The following is a 20,439-nucleotide window of genomic DNA, read 5'->3' as shown; positions in this document are numbered from 1 at the left end:
GTTTTTAGAATTATACAAAAAGGACTTTTACTTGCTAAAAAGTATGAACTATCAATCAGATGTAGAAGATTGTGCGCAACAGGTTTTCAACATGTTGATAAATTAGAGGCATTCATGCATCAATTATGATACAGCAAACTATTACCCTGATGGAAATAAGTACACCATATAAGAGACAAAATGACTGGAACATATTTGTTTTTTCAAACAGTTTAATTAGTTTCTTTTTAAACTGCATTACAGTAGCCTCATGTAACATTTTTATCAGTTATTCTCTTTACACCAACACAACGTGATTACACCCAAAATGGCAACAACTACAGCAATGCCTGTGGAGCGACACTGACACAAATACTGTCAAAAGAAACTAACACGCACACACAGACGTCTACAGAGACGAAAAGTCTCGTAGGTGGGAACAGGAATGCAAAGGCGTGTCAACTATGGCTTCAGCTATGAATCGAGTGTGTTGAGAAGAAGGAATGGTAGGGCCTTTCTGCTGTCGCAAAACATGGCGAGTTACTCTTTGGAGTGCATGTACACTAACAGGTCAGCAACACGGTGGCTGTAGCCATATTCATTGTCATACCTGCAAGAAAGAAAGACAAAAGAATATTAGAGCACTGCTTTTTCTGCTGACTGGAATATAACACAGCTACACTTAAGTTATAACTTCATAAAAATAGCTTTGAATAGCAATCTTAAAAAAATCTCATTATGTTTCTGCCATTTGACAATAAATTTACCTCAGTATTTTTATACTGTGTTTTCTCTGAAACAACTTCAAATAATAATAATAATAAAAATAATAATGATAATTTAGACCTAGCAGTCATTGTAAAAATTAAATACTGTAAAATAGTCAAGGTCAAGGCATGTTTTTCACAGAATGCATAAAATTAATGAATAAAAGGTAATTCTTTTTTACTTTAATGTATCTATAAAAAAACACTGTAAAAGTATTTTACAATATATAGCTTATGCCCAACCCTAGCTACATCTATTTTAAGCTATATTGTTTTTGGGCTTACCAGGAGATAAGTTTGACAAAGTTGTCATTGAGGGAGATGCCGGCACCAGCATCAAAGATTGAAGAGTGAGTGTCACCAACGAAGTCGGCAGAGACAACCTAAAAGAAAACAAAAATGAATGAACAAAACACCCATTTCTGTCCATTATATGTGAAAATATGCATGCGAGTTGTGGGATTCTAAAATATTTTTTCTGTTAACACTTACTGAATCCTCTGTGTATCCCAGAATTCCCTTCATTGGTCCATGAGCGGCCTTCTTGACAGACTCCTTGATGGCAGCGTAGCTGGCGGGCCTTGTGAGGCGGCAGGTGAGGTCAACAACGGACACATCGGCGACTGGCACACGGAACGCCATACCGGTCAGTTTGCTACAAAATAAAGAGAGAAGGTAAACTTCTCCAATCGATATCAAACTCAATCAATTGATCTTTCTTGAACTACTGACCCGTTAAGCTCAGGAATGACTTTGCCCACAGCCTTGGCAGCGCCAGTAGAAGCAGGGATGATGTTCTGGTGGGCACCACGTCCATCGCGCCAGGCCTTGGCAGAGGGCCCATCCACAGTCTTCTGTGTGGCGGTGTAGGCATGGACTGTGGTCTGTGAAGAGGTAAAGAAAAGAAACAATGAGAAAGACGCATACACTTACACTACTACTCAAAAGTTTGGGGTCAGTGAGATTTTTCTTCTTATGCTCAACAAGGCTGCATTTATTTGATTAAAAACACAGTAAAAACAGTAATATTGTAAAATATCATTACAATTTAAAATAAATGTTTTCTATTCTAATATATTTTAAAATGTAAATTATTCCTGTGAAGGCAAAGCTGAATTTTCAGCATCATTACTCCAGTCTTCAGTGTCCTTCAGAAATCATTCTGATATGATGATTTGCTGGTCAAGAAACATTTCCTATTATTATTAATGTTAAAAGCAGTTGTGCTGAAAATCGAAATCTTTTGTAACATTATAAGTGCCTTTACTGTCATTTTTGATCAATTTAATGCAAAAACAAAAACACTGATCCCAAACTTCTGAATGGAAATAATGAGTAAATACACTAACGCTGAACAACTAAGCAAAATAAAATCCTGATATGTCCTAGTGCGATTATTAAACCACAAATGGCTAAGTTTTAAGTACATTTAAAGTGAATAGGCAGGGCTTCAAGTCAAAATGTGAATTTTACACATTATGTTGTCCGTAAGCACTGATATCTTGACTTAATTTCTAAGCAGCACTAAAGTGTCATAATAGAAATCAGTGTCATAATAGATGCAAAATTAGTTTTTGCCAATTTTTCATGCAGCCTATTTTTTTTTTATGGAATATTGCAGTATTTATTTATTATAAATGTTTTGTCCATGCACATTTTTATTTGGTTGTATTCATATCCCCTCATAATCTTTAATCAGAATAAATTCCCCTCCCTCTTGCAGCGACATCTCTTCTCAGGGACAACCTGTCACTCACATGAGATCAACCAATAGCAAACCACAACCATCCAATGATCCATCCATTCCAGATGGACAAAATCAAGATCAAATTCAAAATGGCGTTTCACTCGATTATAGAAGTCACAAAAGGGAAGAAAAGACTATCACAACTTCTGTTTCATGTCAACTCAAATAAGGACTCGTGTCATGCCAGGCATCAACTTACCATGAGGGCCTCCTCAATACCAAAGTTGTCATTAATAACTTTAGCCAGGGGAGCCAAGCAGTTAGTGGTGCAGGATGCATTGCTGTGATGTTTTCAACGAGAAAAACACACTTGTTACTTTTGTTATTTGCTAATGTTGCATCAAAACAGAAATGAGGTCATTAACTTAAACATTCATGCATTAAATAACTCATTTACATGCATAGTACTTAGTTTGCTCACCTGACAATGGTCATACTGGAGGGGTCATACTTGTCTTGGTTGACTCCCATCACAAACATGGGAGCATCAGGTGATGGGGCGGACACAACCACGCGTTTGGCGCCGCCCTGGATGTGAAGCTATGGGGAACGAATTTCAGAAAATATCAGTATTATAATAACATTTGATGCTACATATTATCATTCCAGATCTTGCAGAAAGGCAGACTTACTGAGGCCTTCTCAATGCTGAGGAAGACTCCGGTAGACTCAACTACATACAGGGCACCAGCATCACCCCATGGGATCTCAGCAGGCTTCATGCTAAGTGCAAATAAGACAGAGAATTAGCACAACACTACAGGATATGCTAGAAATAGCATACTATCATGCTCCTTGTACTATTTCTGCAGTATGGATAACATTTTTTTTGTATGCATAAAATAAGCACGAGTTCCGAGTTGCCAAAACAGTACTATATCCCACAATGCACTACTTCCAGTGTGAATACCATATTTACTGCAAATTTTGTTTAAAATTGGATTAAAAATGCAAAATAATTGCAATGAATTAAACATGCAATATTTGAAACTTTTATTGGTTAATAATATTTTTTTAATAGTATCCAGTATGCAGTATATACTGTGGGCAGGATGATGTACATTGCCTAAGTTTCCTAATATGACAGTATTTACTCTGAACTTCAACATATTTGCTGTCTATGTGTCAAGGTTGTAGTTATATCCTTACATTCCTGAAGGGCGACTATGATATATATAAGACTAATAAAACTTACCACTGGAACACAGAGATGGAGTGACCATCAACGATCAGTTTTCCATCCTCATGGTGCACTTCTCCCTTGTAACGGCCGTGAGTGGAGTCATACTTGAACATGTAGACCTGTAGGGAAAGATTTATTCATTTTCTTGACTTTTGAAGTCGTTGAAGATATTATAGTCGTATAATATACTATGATTCATTTCATTCAAATTTATTTTTGAGCTAAGCATAACCTAAAATGTGTATTCACTTTTTTACATTATTATTTACATATTTTTGCTAATACACTCTAGTGCTTTCAGCATCATTACTCCAGTCTTCAGTGTCACATGATCCTTCAGAAATCATTCTTATGTGATGATTTGCTGTTCAAGAAACATTTCTTATTATTATTATCAGTGTTGAAAACAGTTGCTGGTTAATATTTATAGAAACCATGATTTTTATTTTTATTTTTCAGGATTCTTTGATGAACAGAAAGTTAAAAAGAACAGCATTAATTTTAAATATAAATCTTTTGCAACATTATAAATGTCTCTATTGTCACTTTTGATCAATTTAATGCATCCTTGCTGAATAAAAGTATGAAATTCTTAAAAGATAATCTTACTGACCCCAAACATTTGAATGGTGTACATTGTAATCTGTAGTATTTCCATGTTTAACCGGATATACAACAGGAAAAATGCATTTTGGGAATTAATTTTGTCTACTGGGAATTGACTGGATCATGAAAATGGGTAAAAAAATAAGAGGGGTTTGTGACATCTTCCGAAAGTCATTTCAGAGGTAGAAATTATTTGATCAATTATGATATTTTTATACATTACATATTTTTTCTTTGAAGTGTTGTGCACCAATAGAATGTGCACAATAAGACCAGGTATATTCTTCAAAAAATTGACCCAAGTCCAATTTCATGGTAGCTTTAAGAATAGATGCTGAAAAATCCCATTAAATTTACAGCAAAAGCTACATGTTTGAAAGCATCTAAAATCTCACTCTAAAAACACTACATGCAGGTTTAGATGTTCGTTTAACTTGGCTGATGCTTTACACAATGCCTTTTCTTTTGTGCTTCAGCGAATCTCACCATGTACTGCAGGTCAATGAAGGGGTCGTTGATGGCGGTGACTTTAATTCCCTTCTGCAGACAGGCCCTGAGGACCAGACGGCCAATGCGGCCAAATCTACACAAACAGAGAGCAGAGTTATTTACGATGTTTCATAATCACACAATCTGTCTTGTATCTGTTTTTTTCACAGATTCTTCTGCATCTGTCTGTCCGCAGGAAACATGATGGAACATTCCACTGTGCAATTCATTAGAAGAAACAAGGGAATATCTACATGGCTTTATTTAAATATATAAACATATGAAAGGTAAGAGGAATAATTCATGTTTGTCAGTTGCCAGCATGACTATACAGCAGATGTGTGTGTGTGTGTGCGCTTGAGTGGATGGAGACTTTAAGCTCATCCTGGGTAATCCTGTCCTTGTAATCATTCTGAATCAGGCCATTTGCTCTCGCTCTCTCTGTGCATTTTTTCAATCTCTGTTTATGAAATGATTTGCTCTGTTCCAAAACCTAGTGAGCTTCCTCGCTGTCTCCGGCCTTAAAGCAGTGTCCCAAGTGAAGTGCCAATGAGGTTCGTAAAAGTTGTGAAAGTAGTTTTTTCATACAACAGAAAAATTCCCAATAGTATGACTTTTATGAATACTTTATTGTATTAAGAAAATTCCAAGTATTTTTATTATAATGCAATCAAAATTTTGCATTTATTGCTTAATATTTTGTCATGTTGAATGTCATATGTTAAAGCCTTCAAATGTCACGACAGATCAGATCAGTGAACTTACCCATTGATTCCAACGCAAAGCTCAGACATTATTGCAAGAGTGTGGATTGTGGTTTTGAACCTGAAATAAGAGAAGACAAAAACAAAGGAGGCTTTTAGAACAACAGCATCAACTTTGCACTTATCTGTCAGGCTGTTTTGGTACTGAATTGACATTCGTTTTGAATAGTCTCATCTTGTGATTTGTGCCCATCAACTTCCACAGATAAATTTAATTTGTAAATACAGTATTTTAATAAAATAATAACTTGAACTAATTTAACTATTTCATGATTTATAGCATTACTCTGATTTTGATTTACTTGGAATTTTTATTTTATTTCCTTAATAAAAGATTTTAATCATCTATTGTAAAACTTTGTACCTTATGACTAAAATATGCATATTAGTGCCTTAAAAGTAGTAGGGGAAAAAAGGTACAAAGATGACCTTTTTAGGGTACTGTCCCAGTGACAAACTGTTTGCATATTGTATCTTCATTTTAGGAGTGTACCGCCCACCCTTACTAGCAGCTTAGTGGTCTGTCTAAACACGCTTGTGGGATTCACGAACTTTCTCTGAGCCAGTGTGGTGTTCTGGATGGTGGGTGGAGGCTTGAACTGTTCTCAAGTTTGTATTGTTTTCGGGTCCATTGGCATTCTGTCTGGGAAATTTCCAAACCTCGTGCTCACTGGACCTGCATACTTTATTAGCCCGCTGGAGCAGAAGGTCCATTGTGTTTTGACATGTCTTTTATTCTCCTTTTTCCATGCAGAACAAGGGGTGGCAAGTCATGCACTCTACAATTTGTCCTTAAAGGATAACTGTTGCCAAAATGCAACCTAGGGTCTTTTTGTTAATCTACCCGAGGCAAACTTTGGTTTAAAAGCATAATTAGAATGTAATGGAAATGCCGGCATTTTGACAGTCAAAAATAGTCGATCTCCAAATGCAACGAAACAGGGAGGAGAGTAAAAATGGAAAGCTCCTAAAGCTTAGTTCCATATAAATTAACGGATAATTTGTTGTTTTGTCGTTAGTGAAAATCAATATTGACCTTGTATTTGAAAAAGGATGCTCATATAAGAAGCAATACTAAAATTCAGAGTCAGTTCATTCACATTCGGAGATCGACTATTTTTGACTGTCAAAATGCCGGCGGACACAGCTACAGTGAGTTGTTTAAAAATCTTTCTTTTCAGTAAACTCTGTGTACACAAAAAATATTCTCAATGCTCGAGTTCACGTGTAGAGCCCCTGGTGTTACTTCGAGCAAAGTTTCATGTTGTGTCGAGCCTTCTTAGTGTTTTAAAAATAGCGATTTTTGATGCTATCATAGAAGTGCCCCATGCATTTCCAAGGTTGGGGAGTAACGGAATACATGTAACGGCGTTATGTAATCAGGATACAAAAATCCAGTAACTGTAATCCGTTACAGTTACGTCAAAAAACGTAGTAATCAGATTATAGTTACATTTTGAAAAAAGGGGGAATACTTTCAGGATTACAATGGTTTCATTTAAAACTAACTAAATAAGTATTTTGGCATAATAACACTATATTAAGCGCTGCTTGATTATACAGTAGTTCCTGGTTCTGTTGCCAGTGATGACTCACGTGTGCCACACGCTGGTGCATGCGCAAATAACAGCTTTCAACAATCTCCTCAGACGCAGATTGAATCACTGCTGCTAGTAGAAACGGATGCTGCCTGCGGGTAAAATCGCTTTTAATTCATGGAAATCCCGCTGCTATTTTGTAGAAATTAGGAGAGTATATTTTTTAGTACCCAAAATGTCTTTTCTCGTGTAACGGGATGTTCGCTGTAACATAGGGGAACTCCCACTGCCAACGCCCCAAGTTCAGTCAGGCAAATTAAGAAAGATCACGACTTTAGTCAACATGTAGGCCTATTTTAAAATAAACTAATATGTAGATTGTGTAAAAAATTTAAATGTTGTGTTTTTATTTTTTAGTTAAAAATTAGTTAAAAATAAAACAAAATAATCTGTAATACCATACATTAGCCACTATATGTCTGTATATCCCTTTACATAAATATATATTCAGGCCTGTGTGTATATTTTGCAAATATTGTACACTGCACCAAATTCTTAATAAATAAAAAAATATATTTTTATTTTTTTAATAATATTCCTTCTTGCTTGACTTAATTTATATACGTGACCTTGAAGTAATCCAAAAGTAATCAGTTACATTACTTTCATATTATAGTACTTGGATTACGTTACTGAATACTTTTTTTATGATGTAATTTGTAACTGTAACGGAATACAGTTTTAAAGTAACCCTCCCAAGCCTGTGCATTCCCATTCAAAAGGCAATTTGACCGAAAACGAAAATATGGTCAAACTTAAAATTGGCATTTCCATTCTAATTATGCTTTTAAACGAAAGTTTGCCTCAGGTAGATTAACAAAAAGACCCTAGGTTGCATTTTGGCAACAGTTATCCTTTAAACTTCCTCATATGCACACAGGAAGTTCAGAAATCTGCTGATATTGGCAGTGCGGTGGAAGGGGGAATGCACATGCATTGCCAAACAATCTTCACTGTGGGTTTCAAAATGCAGCAAGTTGTCACATGCCTGACATCCTTTGCAGTTTTCTCTATTATTAGAGTGAAAAGCATGGCATGGTGTGTGAGGACAGATCTTATGTAATCTGAGCCTGACAACTGGACCAGAACCAAATATTTTTACATCATGCCATATATGGATAATGACTGTTAAGCAAAAAGGGATGAGGAGGAGTTAAACGCAACAGGGAATGGATATATTTGCATTTGATGTGACTCACTCATTTAAAATACAATGAAAAAGAAAAAAGTTAACAAATTGAAATGCAGAAAAAAAATAAGTGACTTTCAGTTTATTTAGTTGTGCGTTTTCACACAAACTGGAAATCTAAATCTTTAACGTCTTTACTTTAGAAATGTTTAGAATAAGTTGATTTCTGCCGTCACTGTTTTTACAGCTAGACGTAAAGTAACACCTTAATGACTTACTTTATTGCTGTATTTTAAACACTATATGCCTGTTTACAAAATAACTCCAAAGAAATGCATTTGGTATTACACTTTGTTTGACATTTTAAGATTTATGTCTACTGTATTCGAGTACTCACGACAAAATATAGCTCTCTAAAAGCCCATAGATGTGGATAGCTGATGTAAAATGTCTGATCTGTTGGGTTTTAGTGAGCTATGGTTTGTTTTGAGTCCACATGTTTATACTTTCATCAAGACAAGTAGTGCACAACCATGCACACTGTCATTAATGAGACAAATGAACAGGTTTTCCATAGACACCACTGATTTTGACCTCATCTACCCTTCTGATTTCTGTCTCTGTGCACCATTGAAATGGCCACAAATGACCTTCACGGTCTGCTTGAAAATACAGTCTGGGATATGGTTCACATGAACTCTGTTACGGTTTGCAATGGATATAAAATCAATCCTTCCTAAATTGCATAAGTTGGAAAATTTACGTTTTTTCATAGCATGAATGCGGAAAAATAATACAAATGCTGTTCCGTGCATGTAAAGTTTCATTGCTAAATCCAAAGGGACAAATGTCCATGAGATTATGAGGTTATGAGCTTGAGATGGACACTACAGCAGCAGCTTTTATAGAGAAGAAGTGCATGGGAAAGTCATTCACTATCGAGCACGTAGCAATTCATTTCCCAACGGCAATGGCATTTTCCATGAAAACTGAAAAATTCCCCTCAGGCTCAGAATATAGCAACCAATCAAAGTGACACCTTGATCGATCAACCCAAAGTGAACATCTGGCCAACTGCCTGAAACCATCTCACTCAGATGGATCAAACTCAGTTCAGTTAGAGTAAAACACCCTTTGAATTAGGAATCAGTTGCTTTTTGATTTGTACTTGTTTGTGTAATGCAGGCTGTACAAGATGAGCACTGACCCTAAACTCAAATGTGAGCTAATGCACCACAACCAACGCCCCACATCACCAGACTGGATGAAATCAGGTCATTTGTCTCAAACTACTCAAGGGCACTGTGAAATGAGACAAGGGCTGATGTCTATCTAGAAATAGGGTGACTTATTTTGATGCCAATGTCCTTGTAAATGTCAGTCTTAAAAGCTTGCATAATTTTTTTTTTAAAAAATATACAATTATTCTTCAAACTATTTTAGCATTTATTTAATTTTTCAGTGTATTATAGTCTCTACTTCATCTACAGCAATACAAATAGGAAAAGTACTAGCTACAATACAATGGCAATGTTACATATTCAGGAAATGTGCTGATGTTAGTGATGATGAAAGAAGGAAGCTCAGTTAGTCTATCATAGCATGCATAAAGACAGAGCGTCCTTGCATCTGGCTGTGCGAAACTGAAGACATCCCTGTAATCTCCTAATCTGCCCATGTGTGTGTGAACTATGTACTGCACCTGACCGGCCTGAGTAATCCTAATCCAAGTCCCCTATTCAATGCGGTTAAGGACTCCCAGGATGCACTGCACTAAAAACGTCAGACCGACTAGCAGATTCAGCCTCAAGTTAAAATGGTGCATTTAGTATGCAAGTACTGCTGGTGCAGTAATGATTTATCTTTTTGCAAATACTATTTGACAAAGTGGCCTTTGCTTATTTTAGAAATGAATCTTTTAGACCCATGCATGGAGGTCAAGCAAATAAATCATCAATAAATGAATGAAAGTCAAATGATCTGATGAAATTCCAGAGACTGATCACATGACGTTGACAAGGTCATTCAGTGCCTGAAAACAATGTCCATGTCGGCATCTTTGGTTTCCCTTCCTCTTCTCTGACTTCTTTTCTTTGGATTTTTGATTTTAGTGATTGATTTTGGTGATTGGTTGTGTGATTCATTTGATTCACAGCAAATTGTGTCACTATGCATTTTTGTCAATAGATGAGTATAACCCTCTTTTGTCTTCTTAGAAAACTTGAATGACAAAAAGAACAGTGGAACAGAGTCAATGATGGAAACTGGTTTCCTGCCAAAAGCCTGCTGTCTCCAATTAGACCTGGATCAAATGACACACCCACCTCTGAACTGACCCTAAATTCAATTCCCCCACTGTTCTGTTCAGAGTCTCTCAGTCTTACCAACGCTGTCACGTCACGTGCATATCATGTGTAACATGACGCTAAACATTAAATGCGAATTTTCTAATTATTATTCATTCTGGCTCCATAATATGATTGGATAAATAATACCCTATGCAAACACCTGTGATCACACATCATCACCAGACTGCAACAGTCAAGTAAATATCCCATTCATTTTCAACATTGAAAAATGTATAAATCTATTAGACATAGGCCTGTCGCGATAGTCGATAAGTCGATTAATCGCACGATAAAAAAAAATGAGCTCGATAATTTTTCCGGCCGCGATAATTCCATTTGCATGCTTGTTTGTTTTCCTCGTCTCTCTCTCTCTACCAAAGAGACTGGATGACCACTCTCGCTCGGTTCTTTAGCGTATAGGAGGAGTGAACCCTCTTGTTGTCAGTTGCATGGTCTTTGTGTGAGAAGGCGGCGCCGCGGCGCTTGTCAGTCACATGGTCTTTGTATGGGAAAGCGCCGGCGGGAGTGTTTGCGGCTACTGCCGGGAGAGAGAGAAGACGCTAGTTGTGAGTTGCGACAGCGAGCCCGATCACATGAAAATGCGTATCTATACCACGAATGTTATTTCTCGTGCCATTTATACGCCAAAAATAGTTTTTGCGTGCATATGATACGCTCTTTATGGCGTGTAATACGCACGCACTCCTCACCCCTAATCCTAACCAAGTATTTTCAGTGCGTAGCATGCACGCAATAAAGTGCGTCTCCGTCTTCCCGACAGTACACAATCACTTGACAAAGTAACAGGAGGACAAAGTAACAGGAGTAACAGTGCAAAATTGTGCGATATGGCTTGTTGAGGCTTTTTTTTATTTGTTTACAAAGGTCCTAACTGTCAGTTTTGCCTGTTATGGAATGTATCACTATTTAATAATGTCTAAAGCCTAATGTTTAATATTTTTTGAAGTGCAATTTTGTTTCATTTTATTTATTAACAGACATTTATTTTGTTAACAGACACTAAGAGTCCATTGCTTTCATTGTTTTTGGTTGTTTTGTTCATTTTTTGGGATATTTAAAATGTTTTCCGTTTTCAATGTTTAATATTCTTTAGAAATAAAAGTTTATAGATCGTTGAAAAGGTGTACCTGCATTATTATGCCATTATAATTATATGAAATGAAAATGGTCTCAGAACGACAATATTATCGTTTATCGCGATAATTTCTTGGACTATTTATCGTCCAGCAAAATTTGTTATCGTGACAGGCCTAATTAGACAGACCTTCTATAAGTTCGAGATACAAGTTGGCATGAAATGGAAATTCACCCTATCTCTTTTCTAAATGGATGTTATTGATCTAACTGAGAATTCGCACAGAGCATCTGCGTTAAAGGAACACTCCACCGTCTTTTCATATTAAACTATGTTATTCCCTTAACTAAGACGAGTTGATACATACCTCTCTCGTCTCAGTGCGTGCACTCAATTGCTCTTGCGCGCGGCGAAACTTTGTTCACTCAGTTCATTCAATATGGGCCAAGCAGAGAAGCTACCAAACACCTCCACATTTTCTAACTGTATTTAAATAGGGAAAACGTGGAGGTGTTTGGTAGCTTCTCTGCTTGGCCCATATTGAATGAACTGAGTGAACAAAGTTTCGCCGCGCGCCAGAGCGATTGAGTGCACGCACTGAGACGAGAGAGGTATGTATCAACTCGTCTTAGTTAAGGGAATAACATAGTTTAATATGAAAAGACGGTGGAGTATCCCTTTAACGTTTCTTATTTACTTTGAACGGGCGACGTCGTGAGTGGCCAAACTGAATTGTGGATTCAGTTGCGTCGCATCACTGGCGTCAACACAGGCGTCAGCCAATTAGAACGCCTATGCAAATACCTTAGTGCAGACGCTAGCCAATTGCGTTCATGCAACACCGGAAAAGTAATGTCATTGGCTGTTGTCACTATGACAGTTGCGTCAGCACCACGCTTCAGACACGCCCTCCATCAAGCGTCGACGCCCCCCTGTAAATGCACCTTTATTGGGAATGATTTATCATGTTTAAAAAAAAAAATAAATTACTTTGTCATTTTTAATCAAAATATCACAACTCGATCTTTCGGTGAAACAAACTTTCTGGTAATGTATGCCGGACTTCTCCAATCATTTAGTCCACTTAAACCCCACCCCTTTCTTGCAATCGACTGCAAACCCGCCCTACATTTTTTTCTCTTTCAATAATTTGTTTCAATGTCACAATATGGAGGAAAAGATCTGTCCCTACTTCTGTAACATTACGACTTTAAGCAAAGGCATTAGCTTTTGTAGAAGCCGTAAATCAGTTAAAACATTTTTGTTTAAAAATGTGTTTAATTGCTGAATTCATGGTGTAGATCTAAAGTACCCATAATGCTCTTGCCTACCATAAAAGGCCAACAATAAACTACCTTATTTAACTGAATAATTGTTTATAGTCATTACTGTGATTATATTACAATATTGACTGTATCGTTTTTATAAGTGTCTTTTATTATGTTGTTTTAGTCTCTCTCTGTATTAATTTTGCTCTATTTGACAGGATTGCTCAATCTCCGGATGCAGTATGAAGCACGTCTTGGCTAACCACACTGCCACACCTTCTCTTTTAGAAACAAGAGGACAGCATTTAATCTGACCCAGCATGTTGTCATTTTCTCTGACCAAAAACACCCCGAGTGACAGAACAAGGACACGGGGACGAGTGTAAACCAGGACAGTTTTTCTGGGACACACATACAGTCATTTAAGTTGAAAATTCTAATGCTGTGTGGCACATAATGAAACAGGAACTTCAAAATGCCATTTCGGGAAAAATAGCAAACAACTAATGACAAAAGAAAAGGGTTTTAGACCCTCGTTTTTATTATTAAAATGACCAATATTAAGATATTGAGTAGAGAAGTATTGTATTACTGGTGGTGTGCCTATAAGGCATCCTGAGGAAGTGCTGTGTCATTCCAGCCAGACAATAGCAGTAGAGGAAAACATGTTTTCAGAGAACAGATAAGCACTTTAACTAGTCTAGAACATAAATGTCTAACATTAGGGCCATTATTTGTGTGCCAGTTGTCACATTTGGCTTTAGTAGCAATTGGTATGATGTAAGAAAATTAAATTATCCCACACTGCAACCCACTGTTCCCCTTCTTGGCTCTGTTTTAGGACATGTTTGAGAAGGGAATGGTATTTTTACAGTAAACTCCAAAAGTGCTAATTAGAGCCTGTAAAACCCTCGAGGAAAAAAACAACCAATGCACAGTCTGCATGACTGTGTACTGTAGCGCATTCCTGTAATATTAAATATTTTCTAAAACTATTTTAGACTATTCATTGTATGACAATGCACAAATCAAGATTTTATTGTTAAATCATTGCTCATTGTACATTAGTCTGAGTTGTGCGCCATCTGGACAATTTTGATGAGGCAGACACAAGTGTCAAACCAGTGAACATCAATGCCACTTAAGATGTCATGATGAATAAATCAACGCAATGGGCCATCAAATGCCCAGTTAAATTTATATAGGCTTCTTTTTCACATCATAGTATTAACACCCAAATTTGCCTGGTATAAGGCAACATCCACTATAAGTGACAAATAAATTGTCAGCTGAAGGCCCTTCTTGTTGCCAATGGCAACTGCAGAGTCAGACTGCAGAAGGTCAATAAGGAGGGATGGAGGACTCAATCTTCAAATAGCACGAGCATTATGAGTAACATAATTTATGATAAATTATCACAGCATAATAGTGAATAAAATGCATAACTTACTGAAACACATCTTAAACCAGCCTAAACCTGTTCAGATGGGTCTATTGGTTGGTTTAACAGCTGGGAAACCACCTTAAACCAGCTAAAACTAGCAAACCACCGGAGGCTGGTTTTATGTGTTTTATTCATCAGAGCATGTGCAGGAAATGACTATAAAAGCCAATAGTGAAGTTCAGTTTTACTCATGATAGGTTTTCAGATCTGAGTCATGTTCGCCACTGCAGCATCGAAACACGACTCCAGTCACGTACATGAGGGAGACAATCTCCCATGATTCTCACCGTGCCAACTGTGTCCTGTGCAAATTTACATTAAAATACTGGTAAAAGCCCTGGCATATTTATATTCTCGTAAAGCATTCACAACGCCACTGTTTTGAGAAAGACATGCGTCATATCATATTTGACCTTGACGGCTCATGTAACCTTCATGATGCGAGTGATGTCCTTTGGGTCGGACATAATTTCTGTTTATCTGCTTTTATATGCATTAGAGCGCAAACAGTTACTTTTATGTTCAAAAAAAGGGGGAGTGCGTTTCCATCTTCATTCATTATTTGTTAATATCAGTATGTTGAATAAATATAACTAACTCTTGACTCAAATAAGACAATACAATGGCAAAAATGCGCTCGAACGACACAGTCGCGTTTCGAGAAGAAGAAAAACGAATTAAATGATTTCCTCCCCCTATTTCGCAGCATCTTTAGCAGATGGTACATTCTGGAAAGATATGACGCAATGAGACCATCGCGAGCGCAAGGTACGTCATTTCTCAACATTTATTTGCTACTAAAGATCCTAAAATTTCATATGAATGACATTTATTTTTTATATTTTGTAATAAAATTCTGGAATATGTGCATAATGTCGGATAAAATGTATGAATGCACCACGCCTAAGGCCTCCCTATATCCGTGCATCACGCAGAAACTGAAGGATTATGTAACCGCTTTCCCAAACGCAGTAAACAACATCCTGAAAATCTAAACGTCATCTTGAAAAAGTTTAATAAGTTTAAGACATTTCACAATCAAATAATTCGACCTAATAAGGGTGTAGACCTATGAGGAAGAACTCACCTCCTTCAGTGATGCTGCTGCGGCTTCTGCTCAGTTTCCGCGTAATGCCGCACCATTTTATACCAGACACGTGCCATCGGGGGTGGTTACCATGGCAACCTGACGTCACGCCGTGTTCGTATAATAATTTTAAAGAACCGTATACGAGCCATCTATCACGAATGCTATGGAAATGCTAATGGGAGACTGGGTAAGACGATACTATACAAGGGCATACAGCGGATACTTATAGCATGCCTGAAACATGCGCAATTCGGAGATGTATAGATCTGATAGACTTCCAAAATGCGAAATAAAACTAAAAAATGCATACGCATACGCTCCGTGCAGAACTGTATTATCTGACCATCAGACGATGTTACTTTAATTGACGTTTTCCCCTCTGAAAGCTGAATTCTGAAAGCTTAATAAAAGGAAGGACAACAGACGCAGTATTAAAGATCATAGGCTACATTATGCTCAGTAATAATAACAACTTGTGTAATAACTTGTTGATTCATACTTTCAAAGCATTGCTAAATTAAATGTACGTTTATGTTTGGTTAAATCATTTTCATATCTTATGATATGACTGGCCTACAGCAATTTGGTCAACCAAGGTTGTTTTAAATGTGCTATAGAAATAAATGTGAACTTGAACTTTTAGATACTAAGGAAGGATAGATAGATAGATAGATAGATAGATAGATAGATAGATAGATAGATAGATAGATAGATAGATAGATAGATAGAAATTCTGTTTCACTCTGCTTACAGTCGTGCCAAGGAAAAAATCACATACTTTGACTAAGTTGACAAAAAAGACATCCAGTTTGTTTTAATTTAATTATCAAAAAAACGAAAAAAAAAAAAAAAGTGCTCACATGGCGTGCATTTGGGATAAATTTGTTTAACATAAACCTCATTGCCTCCTATTGGATATTATGGCGAACGTTCGTAGTCACTATGAAAAATCAGAAATGAGCTTGCATGAATGTAACGTCAGGATGAGGAAAGTGTGGAATTCCGCACGCACGCCACGCAGTAACACGTGACCTTGACAATGGCGGCGAGCGGATGCAGATCATGATGCAGATAGATACGTGAGAGTCGGCGCGTGCTGCAGAGAGAGGGACGATGGGCGGGGTGTCTATACAACTGAAACATATCAAATTAAACATACAAACTAAACAAAAAATGGTGCTCCTTATTTGCTTACTTGCGCGTTTGGTCTTTTTTATGGTTGAAAGAGAACGCAATTTGCGTTATTTTTCAAATTAGAACGAACGTCATGGCGACCTCGTGTGGTGAACATGTGAACTTGTTACAAAAGGAAATACAGTTGGATGGATTATTACAGGTTTGAATCACTTAAGGATGATGACTTTATGTTGTTGTGTCTGAAATCGCGCACTCATTCACTAATCCATGGTGGATGAGTTGAGTGCACTATCAGCATGGAGGGAACCAAATAGTAGCCTACACCGTGCATCAGAGAGCTAGCCTGAAGCTGTCGCAGAAAAAACGTCATAGGCTATTTTACCCTTTAAATACCACTTTCACAAAAATAAGTGGAAAAAAACAATTGCCAAATGTAAACTGTTTAAAAAATGAATTTCGTATGTTATTATCCTCCTTGAACCTTGTAAAAAATTCTAAACAAACTGTAGAAGCTATGAAATATTTTTGATCCTGTAACACATAGCCTATTATTTATTTAAGAACAATGCCTTTTTTATCTTTTTCATTGTCAAATCTGCATTTTGTTGATGCCTTGCCTGTTTATTTGCTGTTGTCTCCACGAGAGTTTTTAATTTAAAATATTAAATTAAAAACTTTTTTAATTTTAATTTAAAAAATACCTAGTTTTAGAAAAAGTGTAATTACCATATCTGTCCAGCAGAGGTCCATAGAGATCCATTCATTTTTCTGGAATTGGCTAACTGCTCCTAAAACAGCTTTTGTGATGAATATTTCGTGATATTTTAACATTATAAAATACATTAAATCACTATTTTTGTCAAAGTTAGAAAAAAAGAGGCTATTTTACCCTAATTGTAGCTTACTTTAGAAAAAAGTAATAGCTGTATTATTGTTTACATTGTAGGCCTAATTATAGCCTTCATAACCTTACCTCCATGCCAGCTTTGCTGTTGTTTCATAGACGTTTTATTAATACAATACATATTAATGTGGTTTACACTGGCTATTTGCGTTTATAATAATTAAACTAATCATAATTTTTAAAAGAATGAATAAATATAGGCCTACACGTTAATAATTATACATTATGTACAACCCCATTTCCAGAAAAGTTGGTGCATTTTGTAAGACGAAATAAAATCAAGAATCTGCGATTTGTCACTTTAACCTTTATTTAACTGACAAAAGAACAAATAAAATATTTCCAATGTTTTCACCAACCAGCTTAATTGTATTTTTATATAAAAAAAAGTTCAACAATATTAATAAATGTATACATTCCTTTTTTCTTTTTTTACAACTACAGTACTAAGGGTGGACACAAACATGAACAGTCATAACCCTCAGTGAGATTTAGGAGGCTTCCAGTGCAATACAATTCAACTGCAAGCTATCAGTGAGGCAAAGGTAAGAACATTAGCATATTTTTTTTGTATAGCCTATCATTCAAAACCGCTGGGACTTTTTTACTGTTCGGCAGGAATCAAGCGCGCCTCCCCTGGAATTCTTAGTCAAGCCTGCCACTTATCAGCCAATCAAAAAAAAAGAAAGATGAGCTCGGGCCCAGAGAACTTGGCAGCATCTCTGCGTTGAACAGATGTATAGCTTTCTCCTTGTGTAACAGAGATTCAAGTTGCATTTTTTGATGCAGCGTCACCGTCAGACAGTGTTAAGTGTAAACGTACTCCAAAGTACTCCTGAGCCCATGTGGCTGTATTTAACACCGTAGCCGACTTTGTAGGCCAAAGCTATTGTTTGAAATGTTGGTACCTTAACTTGTGCATTCTGCTTTTTGTGAACAAATATTTGGTTAATATTAAAGTATTTTATACTTACAGACAGTCTGAGAGACAGACAGATGCACTTTTATTGTAAAGACTGCCACCCTTGGATTAAAAAAGGTTATAATTGTAATAAGAACAAGAAGTGGAAGAAGAATATAAAACTGAACTAAAGACATGTAAGTGTGGAAAACTTACTGATTATCTTTGTACTTTTTAAAGTTTGATAAAATACGACATCAGACTCATAATGTTACATTTATTATTGATTACCAAAGTTTTATGATATAACATAAAGATGTTAATGTTAACAAATGTTATATCTGATGATACATTTACAGTCAAAGCTTTCATTGTTTTAAAAATACAATAATAAACTTTAAAAAAGCATGTGTTTTAATAATGTAAATAATAATAAGGCAGATGAGTTGCATGAAATCTATGAATCATTCCTCTCTGGCCCTATAGATGGAGCTCCTGACACATTTGGAGTCTTACAGCTCTCATACCAATAACTTGAGCAATACTAACATTTAAAAGCAGACCACCAAATGCCTGTGTATTCAAAAAATGATGTGTTCATGTTTGTAACTTTCTTTTGTCCTACCATAATATTTCTTACACTTATGGTCTATAGTTACGGAGGTTTGTAACTGCGACAACAACAAGAATGACATAGATGACAACGATCAACCAGAAGAGGAGGCCAATAGCAACACCGACATGGTTAAGGATGCGAGACATTCTGGAGTTTCTGCTTGCTATTGGTTGGTGTCCAAACGTGTTAGCATCCCGAGTCTGTGAAAGTAAATTACAATAATATTACAAATCTTGATATAGAACCTTTCTTAAATGACATGCATAAAATCAAATCAAAGTTCTCCACAGGTCAGAATATAAACACAATAAGAAAACACAAAAGCAACTCTAACAGTGAACAACTAAGAATAAAATGTGAAACCAAATATATTACTGAATATTTGATTTAAACTGGCCGTAAAAAAATAATAATCACAAAACATATCACAGAGTTTTTAAACATCAGTGATTGGTGTGCATTATAGCATTTCCACTAGATTTTGCTACCTTCAAATCTGTTTTTAAAAGTTTATACAACTAGATTAACTGGCCAAAATAATAAAATAACTAAAACCAAGATAATAAATATAGCTGCAAGCAGCGATGACAGGCCCAAGCCCCAGTGCCACCACCACCCCGGTGGCTTTAGGACAACTGTGCATGGTGGGCAATGTGCATTTTAAGCGGGTAAATCTAAAGTAACTATGTGAAAAACATTTGAATATCCCACATTTACTGTAGCGAGCTGGTGCAACTATGACCATGAACCACAATAGCCACATCCATGAGATCATTTAAATTTAGATTAATTTCATGTCATAATTTTGAGCTGCAAATGATAACTTCACACTCATTTGAAAGTCACCAATGACATAGGTCTTGTAATGATCAGGCAAAACCACACAGCAATGAAAGGCTTAAACTCTGAACTATCAAGAGTGTAAAATAGACACTCTCTCTCTCTCTCTCTCTCTCTCTCTCTCTCTCTCTCTCTCTCTCTCTCTCTAACACACACACACACACACACACACACACACATTTGAATACTTTTATTTGGATCTGAAAGACATTACAAAGAAAACAAGATCCAAATACTTTGGGAAGAGTCACACACACACACACACACACACACACACACACACACACACACACACACACACACACACACACACACACACACACACACACACACACACACACACACACACACACACACACACACACACACACACACATTTGAATACTTTTATTTGGATCTGAAAGACATTACAAAGAAAACAAGATCCAAATACTTTGGGAAGAGTCACACACACACACACACACACACACACACACACACACACACACACACACACACACACACACACACACACACACACACACACACACACA

General features: G+C 36.6%; 1 protein-coding gene across 1 annotated transcript; it reads right to left on the bottom strand.

The window, feature by feature from the left end:
* Nucleotides 1-182: 182 nt before the first annotated feature.
* Nucleotides 183-15,760, bottom strand: gapdhs (glyceraldehyde-3-phosphate dehydrogenase, spermatogenic). The gene is made up of 11 exons (XM_081388272.1): nt 15,506-15,760; nt 5,537-5,596; nt 4,769-4,865; nt 3,689-3,795; nt 3,126-3,216; nt 2,915-3,033; nt 2,693-2,774; nt 1,479-1,630; nt 1,239-1,401; nt 1,032-1,129; nt 183-589 (listed from the first exon to the last, which is right to left on the bottom strand). Exons 2-11 carry the CDS (start codon nt 5,563-5,565, stop codon nt 520-522), a joined length of 1,008 nt encoding a protein of 335 aa, XP_081244398.1. The 5' UTR covers nt 5,566-5,596; nt 15,506-15,760; the 3' UTR covers nt 183-519.
* Between the last annotated feature and the right edge of the window lie 4,679 nt (nt 15,761-20,439).

Source organism: Scardinius erythrophthalmus (genome assembly GCF_964197995.2).
Source record: "Scardinius erythrophthalmus genome assembly, chromosome: 16".
Taxonomy (NCBI): Eukaryota; Metazoa; Chordata; class Actinopteri; order Cypriniformes; family Leuciscidae; genus Scardinius; species Scardinius erythrophthalmus.
This window is presented reverse-complemented; position numbering and strand designations above follow the sequence as displayed.

Bases quoted from the DNA above. Each gene is read 5' to 3' on its own strand.
- gapdhs (XM_081388272.1), bottom strand. From the start codon at position 5,565: ATGTCTGAGCTTTGCGTTGGAATCAATGG. The intron at 3,217-3,688 runs GTAAGTTTTATT...ATTTGCACTTAG, and splicing joins TCCATCTCTGTGTTCCAGTG to CATGAAGCCTGCTGAGATCC. The intron at 590-1,031 runs GTAAGCCCAAAA...TCTTTCTTGCAG, and splicing joins TTTGTCAAACTTATCTCCTG to GTATGACAATGAATATGGCT.